The sequence below is a fragment of the Lepidothrix coronata genome, unplaced genomic scaffold (genome assembly GCF_001604755.1).
Source record: "Lepidothrix coronata isolate B3197 unplaced genomic scaffold, Lepidothrix_coronata-1.0 Scaffold327, whole genome shotgun sequence".
Lineage (NCBI taxonomy): Eukaryota > Metazoa > Chordata > Aves > Passeriformes > Pipridae > Lepidothrix > Lepidothrix coronata.
Genome location: NW_016690507.1, coordinates 4269 through 20186, shown reverse-complemented (window position 1 = coordinate 20186; position 15918 = coordinate 4269). Strand labels below are relative to the sequence as shown.

The window sequence follows — 15918 nt, the reverse complement described above, 5'->3', positions numbered from 1 at the left end:
ATGTGTGTGATCCCGGTGTGTGATCCCAGTGTGTGATCCCGGTGTGTGATCCGGGTGTGTGATCCCAGTGTGTGATCCTGGTGTGTGATCCCAGTGTGTGATCCCGGTGTGTGATCCCAGTGTGTGATCCCGGTGTGTGATCCCTGTGTGTGATCCTGGTGTGTGATCCCAGTGTGTGATCCCAGTGTGTGATCCCAGTGTGTGATCCTGGTGTGTGATCCCAGTGCGTGATCCTGGTGTTGCAGGAGCAGCTCCAGCAGGGAGAGCTCCATCCAGCCCCACACGAGCAGGGCCCAGGGTGGGGTTGGGTGGGGTGGTACCTCTCTGACATAGAGCTCCATGAAGCCAGAGATGAACCCGTCCTCCTCCAGGGCGATGATGAGGTCGACGCCGGAGACGAAGGAGAACACCACGAACACTGTGGGGGGGGAGCCAGGGCAGCTCTGCCAGGGGCCCACAGCTCCCCCCAGATCCCAAATCCCAAACCCCACAGCCTGGGGGGGGTCTCACCACAGAACAGGGGGTCCTGGAAGTGGCTCACGCCGCCGACGAGGAGGATGACGGAGAAGAGGCCGAGGAGCACCAGGGTCACCGTCAGCACCAGCAGTGGGGGGTTGCTGTGGAGCAGAGGGGGGGTCCAGCACCAGGCACAGCCTGGGGGTGAGGCCCCATTTCCCCCCTGCCCACGGGAAACACTCCTCACCCCCCTGATCTTTAGGGTCAGGATCAGGCCCCGCACTCCAGGGGGGTCCCGGCACTGCCCAAACTCTGAGAGGGGAAAACGGCTCCTCTGGGGTCTGAAACAACCCCGGGGGGGGGTGAATCCCAAAGGAAGGGAGGAACCTGACATTCCAGCAGGGTGGGGAAGGGGCTGCCTTGGCAAGGCTCCTGTGCCAGGGCAGGGAGCAGCCCCAGCAGGGCCCCCCCTCTCCAATCTGTGTCCAGACCAGGGAAATCAATAATAAACCAAAATCAAGGAGAGAGAAACTGAAAAAGTGTCCTGAGAGAGCGAAGAAATTCTAGGGAAAACCATCCTGGGCAGCTGGAATTGCTCTCCCAGAGCCAGGAATTGGGACAGTGGCTGAACAGGGTTGAGTGTGTGTGTGTGTGTCCCCCAAAAAAACCCATCCAAACCTTCCTGAAACACCCAAACCAGCCCAGATGCTCTTGGGAAAAAAACCCCAAACCAATCAAATCACCGAAGTGTCACCGCCCCGGTGCATTATTGCCGCTGTATAATTAATTACTACACAACTAATTACCCCCACGGAATGATTAATTCACGGCACGGGGGCTCCTCCAGCTGCAGGATGCCCAGGGATGGATCCCGGAGATCTGGGCTGCAGCAGGGATGGGAGGAGATGGAAAAGACTGGGAATAAACGTGGGGAGAGCTTTAGAGGGTGACCAGGAGAGCCCCCGGCTCTGTGGTGAGGAGTTGGGTTAAAAGCTCTTCCTGCTGGTGGAAATAAATATCTAAGGAATGGGAAAAGGAGGGTGAAGGGGCCTGGTGGGAAGGGAAGGACGGAAAGGGGAGAAAGGGATGAAGGAACACAAGGGGAAAGCCCTGAGCTGGAGGGTCCCGGGGGCTGGGACTGGAAATTAGAGGAGAATGAACCAGTCAGAATTTGCAGGGAAAAGGAATAAAGCGGGTGAGGAAGGGATGGTGGAGCTCCTGGATCCACAAGGAGCCGGTCCCAAACGCCCTGGATGCCCGGCCGGGCTCACGGGGGTGTTGCTGGGCAGGAAAACCGAAAGCGGGGCCGTTCTGGGTTGTTGTGACAGCGGCGGTGACCGGGAGGGTGCGGGGGGTGACATCGGCCACGCCGCGACACGTCAGCGGGGACGCTCCGGGAGGGGAACGGGGTGTGGAGGGGTCTCCAGAGCCGGGATCACCCCAATTCCAGGGGGTCTGAGGGGCGAGGAGCCCCCTGATTCTCCCCAAAGAGCCCCGCTGGGCCCGACCAGCCCCAGCGGGGTTGGAAAGGCAGCGAGGCAGCCCCGGGACACGCCGGGAAATCCCCCCGGGATTGAGCCCCGATCCAGGACAGATCCAGCCCCCTGTCCCAGACAGGACCCCCCCAGATCCAGGACAGATCCAGCCCCGATCCAGCCCCCTGTCCCAGACAGGACCCCCCCAGAGCTCGGACAGGCCCAGCCCCCTGTCCGGGGTGGACCCCACGATCCGGGATGGACCCCCTGTCCCGGGACAGCCCCAGCCCCCCGCCCAGGACACGTTCCCTGTTCTCCAGGTCCGGGTGGGACCCCGGGACGGGCCCCCTGTCCCGGGCGGGATTGGATCCCACCAGCCCTGCACGGAGCCGTGTCCCGGGACAGCCCGGACTCTCCCCCCGCTCCCGGACCGGTCCCGTCACCCCTCCCCGAGCAGGACCCCAAAACCCCCCGAGCCCGGGGGTCCCCGGGGGTCCGCACTCACTCCGCCAGGGCGGTGGCGCCGGTGATGCCGAAGGCCACGGGGATGGAGAGCAGGGGGGCGGCCAGGGCGCCCGGCCCCGCCGGGAGCTGCATCCCCGGCCCCGCCGCCGCGACAGAGCCCGCGGACTTCGCCCCGACGGCGGGGACAGAGCCCGGGCAGCGCCCTTAAAGAGCCAGAGCCGCCCCGGGGGGGACAGCGGGGACCGGGGAGGGGGGGACAGGGGGAGGACGGGGGGGCTGGAGAAGAACAAGGGGCCTGGAAAAGGACAGGGGGTCGTGGGGAAGGACAGTGGGGCTGGGGAAGGACTGGGGGTCATGGAGAAGGACGGGGCTCTGGGGAAGAACTGGGGGTCACAGGGGGAAGGACAGAGGATCTGGGGAAGGACAGGGGCTCTGGGGGAGGACAGGGGGTCTGGGGAAGGACAGGGGCTCTGGAGGGAAGGACGGGGTCACAGAGAAGGACGGGAGGTCCTGGGAGAAATGAAGGTCAGGGGTCCCAGGGGGAGGGACGGGGGTCCCGGGGTAAGGAAAGGGGGGTCCCAGAGGAAGGACGGGGGGTCCTGAGGAGGAAGAAAGGACACGGGAGGAGGACAGGAGTCCTGGGAGGAGGACAGGGGGTCCTGAGGAGGGGAATCCCCCCTCCAGCTGAGCACGGGCGGCTCCGTGCGGGGGTCGCTGTCTCTGCACTCAAGGGCTGCCTCGAGAAACAGCTCCAAGGGCTGCAGGGAAGGAGAAAACCGCTCCGAGGGGGCTTTGAAAACTTCAGAACTGCAGGTTTTGGGGGGAGGTTGGTTTTTTTGTTTTGTTTTGGGGGTTTTTTGTGTTTGTTTTCTTTTTTTTTCTTTTTCTCTTTTCCAATTCATCCTGGAAATCTTAAAAAAAAAGAGCCGAGAGGACGCGGCGGCTGCTCAGAGCTGCGGGAGAGGGAGGGAGGGAGCGGAGCTGATGAGAGGCAGCGCTTCATCCCCGCCTGGAAGGAGGGAGCAGGAGCAGGAGCTGCAGCCCCGAGGTCTCTGCGCTGCCCCGGCCCCCTCCTCTGCTCACACCCCACCAGTGACCCCCCGGCACAGCCGGGAACAGAGGGAAAACCTCCCGGAGCACTTTTATCAGCCCCCCACCCCGAGGCGGCCGCTCAACCTTTCCCCTCCGTCATAAAACTGTCACCGAACGTGTCACCGGGTCACTGCTGCGCCCTCGTGCCCCACAGTCCGGGGGCTGAACCCGCACTTTGCCCCGGGCTCGGTCCCGGTTCCCCCGGGGAGGAGCTGGAACAGCACAGGGAGAGGGGAATGACGGGGGAATTCCAGCAGGGAACACGCCCGGGAGCTCGGGCTGAAGAAACCACCCGGCTGTGCAGGAAAAAGGCACAAAAAGCAGCACAACGGCCCGTGGTGACGACGAGAAAAGGGGTCAAAGTGGGCGACTGGAGGTGTTTCGCTGCAATGACCTTCAGCTCCTCCCAAACATCGAACCCTCCCTGCAGGGATGGGGAGAGGGGGCTCAGGGGGGCCCAGGCTGGGGAAATAAAGGAATCAAACCACTTTTGCCAACGGGACATCCATGGGATGCACGGGACTGGCTGAAGTGTCCAGTCAGCTTTAAATGCCACCGGGAACAGCAGGAATTCCCAGGGATTCCACGCCCCTGGTGCCAGAATCCTGCTGTGCTGAGGACACTTGGAATGAAAGTGGTTCTGCAAACACCTCCAGGCTCCCAGAGAAAGCCCAGGAGAGCCCTGGGCAGCTCCAGCCTCTGGTCATCCAGGAAAACCAGCCTGTGCCAGGCAGGAATAGGGAGGGGACAGGGCAGAGGGGTGTCCCAGCCCCCCCAGGCTGGCACAGTGACCTCAATCCCCGGCAGATTTCCACCTGGATTTCCCAACCTTCCCAAATTCCTGACTGGAACACCACGGGCAGCACCAGGCCCAGCTCCAGGCTCCCACACCTTGGATTCTCCCCGAATAAAACCCCCCTGAACCCACTGAATGGTCCTCTTGGGGTGTTTTTATTGACAGCCAAGTCCTGGACTCGAGGTCGTCAAGGGAAGTCAAACACAATCACCTCCCAAAGTGTTCAGGGAAGGAACCAAATCAACCCACTCCAACTTGGTTTTCCCCAAAATCCTTGGAAGAAAGAGCTCCAGAGCAACCTCCCGACCCGAGAAAACCCACAGGAGCCCCTCTCTTCCCGAAAATCCTCCCATTAAAAGTAAGGAACAAACAAGTTTTATTTTATTTACAGACTCGACCAAGAGGTTTGTTTTGTTTTTTGTTTTTTGTTTTTTTTTTGTTTGTTTTTAAATGACAACAAACCCCAAATTAATGGCCTTTGACAAACTGTGGTTGAGGGTTTGGTTCCTCTTCCTCCCCCTCCAGAGCACGGGAGGTGTGTTGTTGGCAAGTCTCTGGTTGTGCCGGGGGGGGGAACGAACGTAGTGCTCGGAAAACGAGGGGGGTGGGACCCCTGGGGTGGAGTGAACTCACCCTGCACCCCCTTTAAAATCCTGGAATCCATGAGCCACCCCATGCAGAGGGAAAACAGAGGCACTGGGGTGCAATGTCAGCTGGAGGTCAGACCTCTGGCACCGTCAGAACAACGCCCTGACCCTGCTCTGGGGGGGGGACACAGTCCCTTGGGTGGGAAAAACACAAAATCGAGGGGAAAAACAAAAACCCAGAGCAGCACAAGCTTCGGGTCTGGACAATGAAAGACCAGCTGTTATCCCAAAAAAACCACCCCCACGCTCCTTGGGAAGGCGGGAGCACGGATGGGGAGTCCCCTGAACTCCTCCCTGTGGGATCTTTGGTGCTGCCCTTGCACGTTCCCTCCCCGAAAACCCCCGTCCCAGCCCCCGTGGGGGCACCTGGGAGGGCTCCCAGGCCTTTCCCCTGGGATGAGGGGGGTGCTGTGGCCTCGGGGAGTTGGGACAATACCGGGAAAGAGGGGATGGGTGAAGCGGTTCCGTAACATTTCACAGTCAGGGAGCAAAACTGTTCTCCCAGGGCCCGTCCCTGGAGCCTCCTCAGTAATAAGGTCGCCGTGGGTTGTTCTGTGGGGAAGGAGGAGGAGAAAAACCATCACCACTGGGGGTTTTTGCCCAGCAGCTGAGCTCGACCGCCCCAAAAAAGCCGCTGAAAACGTGTCATTTCCGCACTGCAAACCTGAGGTTTGCCCCAAAATCACAGCTTTGGAGGTGTCCTCATCCCCATCCCTGCCCCTGCCCTGATTTTGGGACCCTCCCTCACCAGTGGCTCTCTCCCTGTCCTTTCTCTGTTCCCTGCCCTCTCCCCCACCAGTGGATCTGTCCCTATTCCTGTCCTGGTTTTGGGACTCTCCCTGCCCCTGGATCTATCCCAGCCCTGTCCCTGGTCCCTGGCAGCCCCTGGCTCTCTCCTATCCCCAGTTTGGGTGCCCCCTCACCAGGGGGTTGGGTCTGAAGCGATAGGCCAACATCATCCTCTTGCGGAAGGCCTCGTACTCGTCGTCCTCCTTGGTGAGCTCAGCAGGGCGGTCGATCCCGAATCCAGCCCCGTCCACGGCCGTGGTTCCCCTGGGTGGGAAGAGGGAAGGGAGGGAAGCAGGTGGGAGAGAGCTCCTTCCCCCAGGAGCGGCCTGCTGCTGTGGAATTCATCCTGCTGCTGTGGAGCTCATCCTGCTGCCGGGGGGTTCATCCCGCACGGAGCCGCTCCGGGCGCTGCCGCATTCCCGGATCCCCTTCCCAGGTCCAGGAGGTCTCCTGTTGCCACACGGAAGCAGGAATGCCCACAGGGGAGCAGGAGCAGGAACACCTCCCTCCCTGGAGGGGCAGGGATGGGGAAGCCACGCTCCTGCCCCCTGCTCTGTCACTCCAGTGGGATCAATCCCTTCCCTCCCCAGCAGTTCTGACATGGTCCATGGTCACATCCCGCCTTCCTTCCGGGAATCTGAGCCTGGCTTTTCCCACCTTTTACCCCAGGCAACACCTCTGAACCAACAACCACATCCCCGGAGCTTTGCACAGACATTTTCTGCCGTGCAGCAAACAGGGAACTTATTCCCACCGGGATCCATCCCTAAAAACCAACTCAAGGAGTGTTCCCCCTCCCCAGTGTTCAGCTTTGAAGCCCAACATATGCCACCAACAGATGATTCCACCCGAAAAGGGGGACACTGCCACTCCCAGAGCTGTGCAACACACAGAGTGTGATCAAACCAGGACATTTCTGGGCACAAAGAGCCACGTCAAGGCTTGTCAGGACCCCACAGAGCTCTGCTCTGGGCTGAGACCCCTCACACACAGCTCTGGCTGGGTCTGCCACTGCTCTTTAATGCTCTGAGAAATTTATGCCTTTAAAGACTCAACCCTGGAGGGAGGGGAGGCGCAGACAAGTGTTATCTTTATAAAAGATATTCCATTGTCTTTCCAGCTGGGGAGGCACCTCCCTGTGCAGGCTGGGGTGGGGAACACGGCCTCTTGTGGCTCAGCCCACAGCTCCAGCAGCAAAGCCAGGTTGGGTGGGGGGAAAGAGAGCCCAGAAAAAAGCAGGAATTCCCTCCTGTGCCCAAGAATCCCACGTGATGCATCCCAGGGCAGGAGCACTGACCCCAATCCTGGCAGGGAAGGAGGGAAGGGACAGGAGGAGAGGAGAGGGAGAGGAGAGCTGTGCTTACTTGCTGACGGGGTTCTTGATGCCCTGCCCCTCTGATCCCAGCCCCTCTCCTTCCTTCCAGCCCATCTTCATGAGCATCTGGTAGCCGATGTTCTCCACGGTCAGCTTGAACTCCTTGTACTCCGAGTAATCCGGCTCCCGGCCCTCCTGCAGGGGCACAGAGGGAGCCTCAGTTTTCCTGGGGGTCGTTTCCCACTCTGGGGGGGGAAAAGCAGCTCCAGGCACCCAAAGCCAGGCTGGTTTTGGCCAATAACCCCCGGGATTCCTCGGGATTCCGGCTCTGCAGCAGCACAGGGGAGGGAATCAGGCCCTGCCCGGAGCTGCTGGGATCCTGAATTTTAAGTTGCTCGATGGATCAAGTTGCAGATCCGGTTCTTATTTAAGCCTGAACCCCCCAGGGAACATCAGGCCCCACGCTGGATGCAGGGAAACAGGGAGGGATGTGCCAACATCAAGGAGTTCTGGGCTTTGGGAAGAATTGGCAGGTACTGGAGTGCTTTGCATAAGCTCTTTGCAGGCTTTGTGTTTTCCACTTTGCTGCAATCATCTGGATAAAAATTCAAATTTCCCTTGGCTTGGCATCAGCAGCCACTTATCCCAAACAGGAACTGCAGGAGGGTGGTCTGAGAGCTTTTGTCTGGAATTCCAGAGACCCCCAAAAACTGTCGGATCGTGGAACGGTTTGGGTTGGGAGGGACCTTAAAGCCCACCCAGTTCCACCTCCTTCCACTGGAGCAGGGGTGCTCCAGCCTGGCCTTGGACACTTCCAGGGATGGGGAATCCTCTGGGAAATCCATTCCAGGGCCTCCCCACCCTCACAGGGAAGGATTTCTTCCCACTATCCCATCTAATCTTGTCCTCTGGGGCTCTCCAGACCCTTGTCCCACGTCCCTCTCCAGCCCTCCCAGAGCCCCTTCAGGCACTGGAAGGGGCTCCAAGGTCTCCCTGGAGCCTTCCCTTCTCCAACCCGGCCTTGGAAGTGCTGCCACCACCCCAGGAAGTCTCTGCTGTGTCACCTTCAGCGCCTTGAAGGTCTCCATGAACTTCTCCAGCTCGTCGGGCGGGAGGAAATCCCCGATGAAATGTTTCCCTCTGCCCATCTGGGTCAGCTGCTCGGCCCACTCTGCCAAGAGACGAGAGGAAACAGGGATAGCAGGGCGTTCTCTGGGGTCTCAGGGGGGCTGTGGAGCACAGGGATGGACACTTGTCACCCCCACTCAGGGAGAGGTGACCCTGCAGCTCCCGATCCTGCCGGGGGAAGCGGGAGCTCTCCCCGGGAAGGGCCCTGACCCACCCACCTCGTGTCTTGTCCATCTCCATGCGCCTCAGCTGGTGCTCCCAGGTGCCCAGCTCGCTGTCCACCTCCTCGTCGCTGTCGTAGCCGTGCTGGTGCTGCTGGATGGCCTTTTCCCACATCAGCTGCATCTCCTGCATGGCCCGTTTGTGCTTCATGATCATGTCGTACATCTGCTGCATCTGTGGGGGCAAGGAGAGCTCAGAGCCCTGCCCAGAGCCCTGCCCTGCTCAGAGCCCTGCCCTGCCCAGAGCCTTGTCCAGAGCCCTGCCCTGCCCAGAGTCCTGCTCAGAGCCCTGTCCTGCCCTGCCCAGAGCCCTGCCCTGCCCAGAGCCCTGCCCAGAGCCTTGCCCAGAGCCCTGTCCTGCCCAGAGTCCTGCCCAGAGTCCTGTCCTGCCCTGCTCAGAGCCCTGTCCAGAGCCCTGTCCTGCCCTGCCCAGAGCCCTGCCCTGCCCAGAGCCTTGTCCAGAGCCCTGTCCTGCCCTGCCCAGAGTCCTGCCCAGAGCCCTGCCCTACTCAGAGCCCTGCCCAGAGCCCTGCCCAGAGCCCTGCCCAGAGCCCTGCCCTGCTCAGAGCCCTCCCCAGAGCCCTGCCCTGCTCAGAGCCTTGCCCTGCCCAGAGCCCTGCCCTGCCCCCCAAAACACAGCCCAGGGCAGCCCCACACCCCCCAGGGCAGAGCTGCTGCTCCCCCTCCCCTCAGACAGCACATTCCCAGGCTGGTTCCCCCAGCAGAGCCCCGGGATGTTCCCACTTGTTCCCCTGAGCATCCCCAAGAGCCAGTTCTGCTCCCATCCCCCCCAAACCCTGCAGGAACCCCCTCAGCTCCCCCTCCTCCCCCACCACTGCCGAGCAGCCCTGATCCAGCTGCAGCTGTGACACCACAGACCTTATAGATTTTGGGTTTAGGTTGGGAGGGCAGCAATTGGCTGCTTCCACCCTTATTCCCCAAAGCCCCAGGGCTGTTCCTGCTGACTGCAGCATCCTGTGCTTCCCAGGCATCCAGCACAAATCCCACAGATTTATTTGTGGCCGCTGCAAAAGGTTTCTTTTTGCTCCCCCCCATCCCCCCCCCCCGTGAATTTTGGGAACTGTTTCGGGGCTTCACCTCCTGCTGCTCCTTCAGCTGCTTCTTCTGGGCCTCGGAGAGCTCGGTGACCCCCACCAGCCCCACGGGCTTCCCCTTCTCGTAGCCAAGGCCCTTCAGGTCCTGAACTGTGACAAACAGGGGTTAAAAGGCTCGTTAGAGACCTGAGACACCAGGGAGAGCAAATCCCAAAGCCTGGTTTGGGCGGGAAGGGACCCGAAGGGTCACCCAGTGCCACCCCCTGCCCCGGGCAGGGACAGCTCCCACCAGAGCAGGTCGCCCAGGGATGGGGGTGTTCCCAAGTTTTTACACTCATTTCGTGGTTCCAGCATTGGAGAGGCTCGACCCAGAAGGATTTGGGAATCACAGGAGCAGGGAGGTCACTGGGCAGCAGCTCCTTTGCCTCCCTCCCCCTGGCCCACGGCTCTGCCCAGAGGTGTTGGGAGACTCCCAGGGGGGGTCACAGTGTGTGGAAATCTGCTTTAAAAATCCCTTCTCCTTAAGATCCCTCTCCTCAGAAGGCTCCTGGTGAACCCCAGCCATCCCAAAAAGTGGTAATTCATCATCCAAGTGGAGCCACGAGCAACGGGAGCCGTCGGCCCAGGACCCCCAACAGCAACTCCTCCCCAGATGAAAAGCAAATTCCCACATCAGGACAAAATTCCCACATCAGGACAAAATTCCCACGTTATCCTGCCCTTGGAAGGTGCCATCCCCCGGGGAGGTTTCAGTGTCCATGTCCAGGCTCAGCAGCAGCACCCCCAGGGATGTCACCCCTGCTCCCAGAGAGGGGCACCTCTTCCCTGCAGCATCTCCCGTTGGAAGCTCCCCCTTTGGAATTATTTCTGCTGTTTCATCAGCTGAACCCCCGAAATTAGATCTTCTCATTACCTGGGCAGGGCACTCAGTGATTTGAGGTGACCACACCGGGTTCAGAGGGCAAGTTAAAGGGAAGAGAGGAGGGGGGGAAAGGAAAGGAATCCTATTTATAAAGGGCTGCAGCGTGAAGGGAAGTAATAAAACCACTGCTGGGGCTGCAAAAAAAAAAAAGGAAAAAGAGATTTCCAGGAGAGATTGCCTTGCAAACTCGGTTCATGCATCTCCAGCAGGGCTGGCAGCTCCTCTCCAAAGCACCTCAGAGCTCAGATGCCACCGGTTAAAATATTTAAGGGCCTAAAAGAAGCCTCAGAGCTGCATTTTTCAGTACAAGGGGAAGGATTTCTTCTTCCTAACGACCTGCCAAGCCCCCTGTGTGCGTGTGAGTGCAGGGCCAGCCTCCAGTTAAGTGATGCTTCATTCATTATTCACGATCTATTAATTATGAAGCCCCAATTAGAAGAGGATCGTTGTTCACTGCCCCTGGGGGAGGTGGTGGTGTAGGTCGGTGTCTCCCTCCCTCTGAGCACTCTGAGCCCCCTCCCCTTCCCCACAGGTCTCCCAGTGGTTTCCTGAACTCCAGGAGGACATTCCCCAGCTCTTTTACCCCCTCCCCAAGCTCCAGGCCCTGCACACTCCCCCCTCCTTACATAAAACCCCACCAGAGGTTTTCCAGGAGCAGGGGATGGAGTGTGGTGCTGGGAATTGCACTGTCAGCTCCCCAGGAACGGGAGCAAACAGGAGAATAAACCTATTTCTTGCTGATAGCCAGCCTGGTTCCTGCCTGGGGGAGCTGGGAATGGGTTTAATGGACCCGTCAGGGCTGATCTAAGGGAAAGGACCCGGCCCCACATGTGATGTGTGGGCACTCCGGCATCACCCCCCGGCTCAGGGCACTGGAAAGCTCTCCCTGAGTGCTCCAAGGAAAGCTCTGCCCTTCACAGAGGTCACAGCAGCTCCCCCTGAGCTGCAGGAACACCCAGCTGGGAGCTCCAGAGGCTCCAGTGCCTTCCCAGCAAACCTCAAAGGTGAGGCTGAGCATCCTCCTCCCCTTGCCAGGAATGAGATCCCGCTGCTCCTCCCCTTCCCAAAACCACCCCCCACCCCCCGGGCTGTCTGACTGCAGGAATTCAGCCCTGGGAGGTGTTTTTTTCGTGGCCTCGGCCCAAAGGATCACAACGGGCAAAGTTGGGAAAAAAAAAAGGGAAAAGCTCCACCCCGAGCTCCGTCTGCAGATGGAAAAGTGTCCATAAACAGCACCAAGGAATTTGCATGGAAATAGATAAGGTTTATAAGCTCCCCCAAGCTTTCTGGCACCAGGTAAACTGTGCAGAAGACAAGGGGCTGCTGCTCAGCCTCAGGTTCAGCAGGGTTTGGGGGAAAAAAGATCCCTTTTTTTGCCTGGAGTGACATCAGCTTTGCCCACGGGGTTAATGGTGCAGTGTGTCTGCAGCGCTGGCAGAGCAGCACCCGAAGCTTTATCCCTCTCCCAGATGCCTGAGGAGCAGCAGCTTGTCACAGGAGAAGGGAACAACGTCCTCCAAGGACAGCAGGAGAAACCCCAGCTCAGAGAGCTTCCCTCCTTCCCAGCCTGGAGATCTTAATCCAGGCTAAACAGACCCAACCCCGGGTTTCAGGAGGTTCCAGTGACAGCCTGTGGTTTGTCACTGACCCCCAGAGTTCACTAATCACACATCTCTGGCTCAGCTTTTGGGATCCCTCAGCCCCCGCAGGGAGCCAGGGAAGTGTCTGGGTATCAATATATTGAGAAGAGGAGCCTTGTCTCTCTCTCCAGAAAGGGCCACACTTTCTCCTCTCCACCACCCTGATTTATCACCGAGGGAGGACAGGAAGAGAATCCTCCCCCAAATCCAAAACAATTGCTAAGGATAAAGGACTAAGACACGGACATTTAGGTACCAGAGCAGCTCTCCCCTTCCACAGGAGCAGCAATTTGCAGCTCCCTTCACCTGTCAGGTCGAGGCTGTTAATTCCAAAAGGGATTAGTCCAGCTGAACTGATAGCAGGAATTAATCCTTCCCCCTGCAGAGCATTAAGGGCTGATTTGTTCTGCCTGGCAAAGTGGCTGCTGTCCTTTTCTCCTGCCTGACACAAAGCCCTGAGCAAAGGCAGCAGCAGCACCAGGAGCGTGTCCCTGTCCCACCATCGGGGGGGGGCTGAGGGAGCCAGGGGAATTCCAGCACATGGATACCCCTGCAGCCCCCCCCTGCAGCTCTGAGAGCCCCTGCTCGGCTTCACCCACGTCTGCAAGGGAAAATTCCCGGAAATACAACCACCAGGAGAGGTTTCTGCATGTGATTCCTGCCCTGCAAGGAGCAGCAACCCCAGGCCAGTGACTGCACGGCGGGAGAGGCACAGCCAGGGTTCCTGGGCAGGGCTGTGATCAGAGGGCACAGCCACCAGGAACTCCCCTCCACCTGCTCTGGCAGTGCTGGATAAGGGGCAGGAGCCCTCCTTCCTCCTCCCTGAGCAGGCCCAGGGCAGCAGAGCCCAGCCAGCCTGATCCCAGGATTAATGCTGAGCAGCAATTCCAGCCCCAGGAGCAGTGCCAGGGACTTGCTGGAGAAACGAACCACAAATTATCTGAAAATTAGAGCTTTTCCCATCCCTTGTCCCACTCCAGCGGTTCTGCTACTGCTCTTTCACAAGGTCCTTCTTGCTCTTCCTGTGGCTCCACCCTGGGGCCATCAATCCTCTCAATTTGCCTCATGGCTTCCCTTTCTTCTCCCATCTCCCTTCCCACTCCAGGCTAATTGGGCAAAGATGCCTTTGGAAGTGTCTGTGTTCACCTGGGACTGGTTTTGTGCCCTCCCCAAGCACCCAATTACTGCTCTGCACAGGCCCAGGTGGAGCTGAGCCTCCAGAGCTCCCCAGAAGTGCCTCAGCCGGAGGGATGAGATTCCAGCACTTGGAAAGAGTGGGAATGGACTTGGGCAGGTGGAGCAGCACCAGCTGGGTGAGGCCTGTGAGCCTCAAACGAGCCAAAACAGCTCAAAACCCCAAGTTCTGCTCGAGTCCACCCTCACCCAGGGAACAGCCACTCCCAGTCAGCAGGGAGGGGTGGGAGTGCTTCCAGGGATTCCATCCCAGGGATTCCATCCCAGGGAACAGCCATTCCCAGTCAGCAGTGAGGGGTGGGAGTGCTTCCAGGGATTCCATCCCAGGGATTCCATCCCAGGGAACAGCCATTCCCAGCCAGCAGTGAGGGGTGGGAGTGCTTCCAGGGATTCCATCCCAGGGAACAGCCATTCCCAGTCAGCAGTGAGGGGTGGGAGTGCTTCCAGGGATTCCATCCCAGGGATTCCATCCCAGGGAACAGCCATTCCCAGTGAGCAGTGAGGGGTGGGAGTGCTTCCAGGGATTCCATCCATCCCAGCACGGGGAATGAGCTCTGACAGCTGGTTCCTGGGAGTGGAACAGCCCCAGCCAGTGGCTGTGAGAGCACAGCAGGGCTTCCAGACAGCAGGGGAACGATGGGATCCGATGGGATCCAAGCCCTGGTGCCGGGGAGGCGAGGTGGGTTATCTGGGATCCCCCCCAGGGAAGAGCTGGCAACCAAGGAGACCCAACAGGAGAGAACTCCCCCCACACCCAGAGCTGGGGCAGAGGGACAAGGAGGGTAAATCCAGGAGCATCCCCCGGCCCCACTGACCTGAGAGAGGGGAGGGAGAGTCCAGCTGCTGCACCAGCTGTGGCAGGGGCAGCTCCACCTTGTCCTCCTCCGGCCCCCACCGGCTCTTCCGCTTCTTCTTGGTGGTGCCCGGAGCGGCCGCGGGGGTGGCCGGGTTTGGGGCTGGGTTTGGGGCTGTCTGCTCAGGGGGGGTTGTGGAGGAGGAGGATGGTGATGGCGAGGGGGAGGAGGGCACGGGGAGGGCTGGGGGCACTGCCAAGGGCACGGGCAGAGGGGAGGGCACGGGCAGGGGAAGGGGCAGAGGGGAGGGGACGGGCACGGGAAGGGGCAGAGGGGAGGGAATGGGCACGGGAAGGGGCAGAGGCAGGGAGGGGAAGCACAGAGGGGAGGGCGAGGCCTCGGGGCTGGTTTTCCTTTTCAGGCTGGGCTCTCCAGGGAAAGGGGCACAGCCAGGGCCGGCCTTGGCCTTCCGGAACTCCTCCAGCTTCTGCCTGTAATACTTGTAGCCTTTGCTGTTTGGCTCATACAAAAACCTAAAGAAAAGACCCCAAAAGAAACAAGAGTTGAGCCGTGGCAGCCACACACGGGGCCGGGCTCCAGCACTGTGCTCGGGGCTCTCCCTTCCCGCAGTGCCAGGAGCCTTCCCACACAATTCCCGGCTCTCCAGCACCTCCCCGTGTGCACCCGCGGCCAGTGCAGGGCTTTTCCCACCCCCTGATCCCACATATCCCGCGGGTCGGTTCCCTGGTTTTGGTGCCAAACGAACCCGGGGTTCTGCAAAGGTCTGTGGGGAGGTAAAGCCCTCCCCCCAGAATCCACCTGCTTGGAAAACCTGCCGGGTTTTCCGGAGTGTTGGGTTTCAGTTCACAGGAGAAAACAAACATTTTACCGGTGGGAAAGTCAAATCCCTGCCTAAGGAAACTGCTCCCAAGCCCCCTGTTAAAGCTGGAAGCGTTGCCATTACCAGCCTGCTTAATTACACCACAACTGCTCCCTCTGTTCCCTCATCCACAAAAAAGCACGGATTTATTGGCCAGCCCTGCCAGAAATAGGTACATCTCCGAGCTTTTTGGGGGGAAAACAGAGCTCCTGGGGGTCTGTGGGAAGAGCAGGAAGAACCCTCAGTCCAGCAGCCAGGTGAGGGAAGAGAACCAACATGTTTGTCACAAACAGGTTGGGGTTTTGGGCTCACCCCCCCATCACCTCAGCGCCTTCCTCCCCTTCCCAAAAGCCACAGAGGGGGGATAAAAAAAGCAGGGTTGTGCTGTACCTGAAAGCAGGGTTCTCTCTGTTGTTCTGCAGGGCAATTGCCTCCGCCTCGGGCCCCCCGGCTGCCACAAACTTGGCCAGCTTTTCCGCCGAATTCCTCGTCTCTTCGTCGTCTGGGGGTGAAACTTTAAGCAGGCCGTGAGTACTGGGCCCAACTCAACAAGCAACAGTCAAAGCCTACCTGGTTCTAAGGACCCCAAGAGCAGAATAAGGGCAAAAGTGGAGTTTAATCGGGAGAAACGGCAGCACAGAAACAGTTTCACAGCACAAACAGCACAAACAGCACGGCCCTGGCACCAGGGCAGGGGGGGCAGGGGACACCCAGGCCACCTGCCAGGGTGGGCACTCGGTCCTCCCTGCTGGGATGCCATTTTTCCCTAGGCCAGGTATTATTCCACAGAGTTCCACCCCTCAGGATTATCCCTGGTGTCCATTTTTCCCCCATGCCAGGCACTTTTCCGTAAGATTACACCCCTCAGGATTATCCCTGGTTTCCATTTTATCCTGTGCCAGGCACTTTTCCATGGGGTTACACCCCTCAGAATTATCCCTGGTGTCCATTTTTGCCTGTACCAGGCACATTTCCATGGGGTTACACCCCTCAGAATTATCCCTGGTGTCCATTTTTGCCTGTACCAGGCACATTTCCATGGGGTTACA

The 15918-nt window shown here is 59.5% G+C and overlaps 2 protein-coding genes across 2 annotated transcripts in view; both read right to left on the bottom strand.

Moving 5' to 3' along the window:
* Window positions 1–2543, bottom strand: part of TM6SF2 (transmembrane 6 superfamily member 2) — a 5637-nt gene extending 3094 nt beyond the window's left edge. Inside the window, exons 1-3 of the mRNA XM_017838198.1 lie at window positions 2437–2543; window positions 511–617; window positions 269–418 (exon numbers count right to left, since the gene is read on the bottom strand). Of these exons, the coding sequence (XP_017693687.1) occupies window positions 269–418; window positions 511–617; window positions 2437–2528 (349 nt within the window). The 5' untranslated portion in view covers window positions 2529–2543. The remainder of the gene's footprint in view (window positions 1–268; window positions 419–510; window positions 618–2436) is intronic.
* A 1846-nt stretch (window positions 2544–4389) lies between these two features.
* The window catches only part of SUGP1 (SURP and G-patch domain containing 1), a gene marked incomplete at its 5' end in the record, with an annotated part of 15225 nt that continues 3696 nt past the window's right edge, over window positions 4390–15918 (bottom strand). Inside the window, 8 exons of the mRNA XM_017838161.1 lie at window positions 4390–5483; window positions 5855–5984; window positions 7085–7230; window positions 8100–8206; window positions 8382–8559; window positions 9483–9589; window positions 14011–14522; window positions 15260–15371. Coding sequence (XP_017693650.1) covers window positions 5457–5483; window positions 5855–5984; window positions 7085–7230; window positions 8100–8206; window positions 8382–8559; window positions 9483–9589; window positions 14011–14522; window positions 15260–15371 — 1319 coding nt within the window. The remainder of the gene's footprint in view (window positions 5484–5854; window positions 5985–7084; window positions 7231–8099; window positions 8207–8381; window positions 8560–9482; window positions 9590–14010; window positions 14523–15259; window positions 15372–15918) is intronic.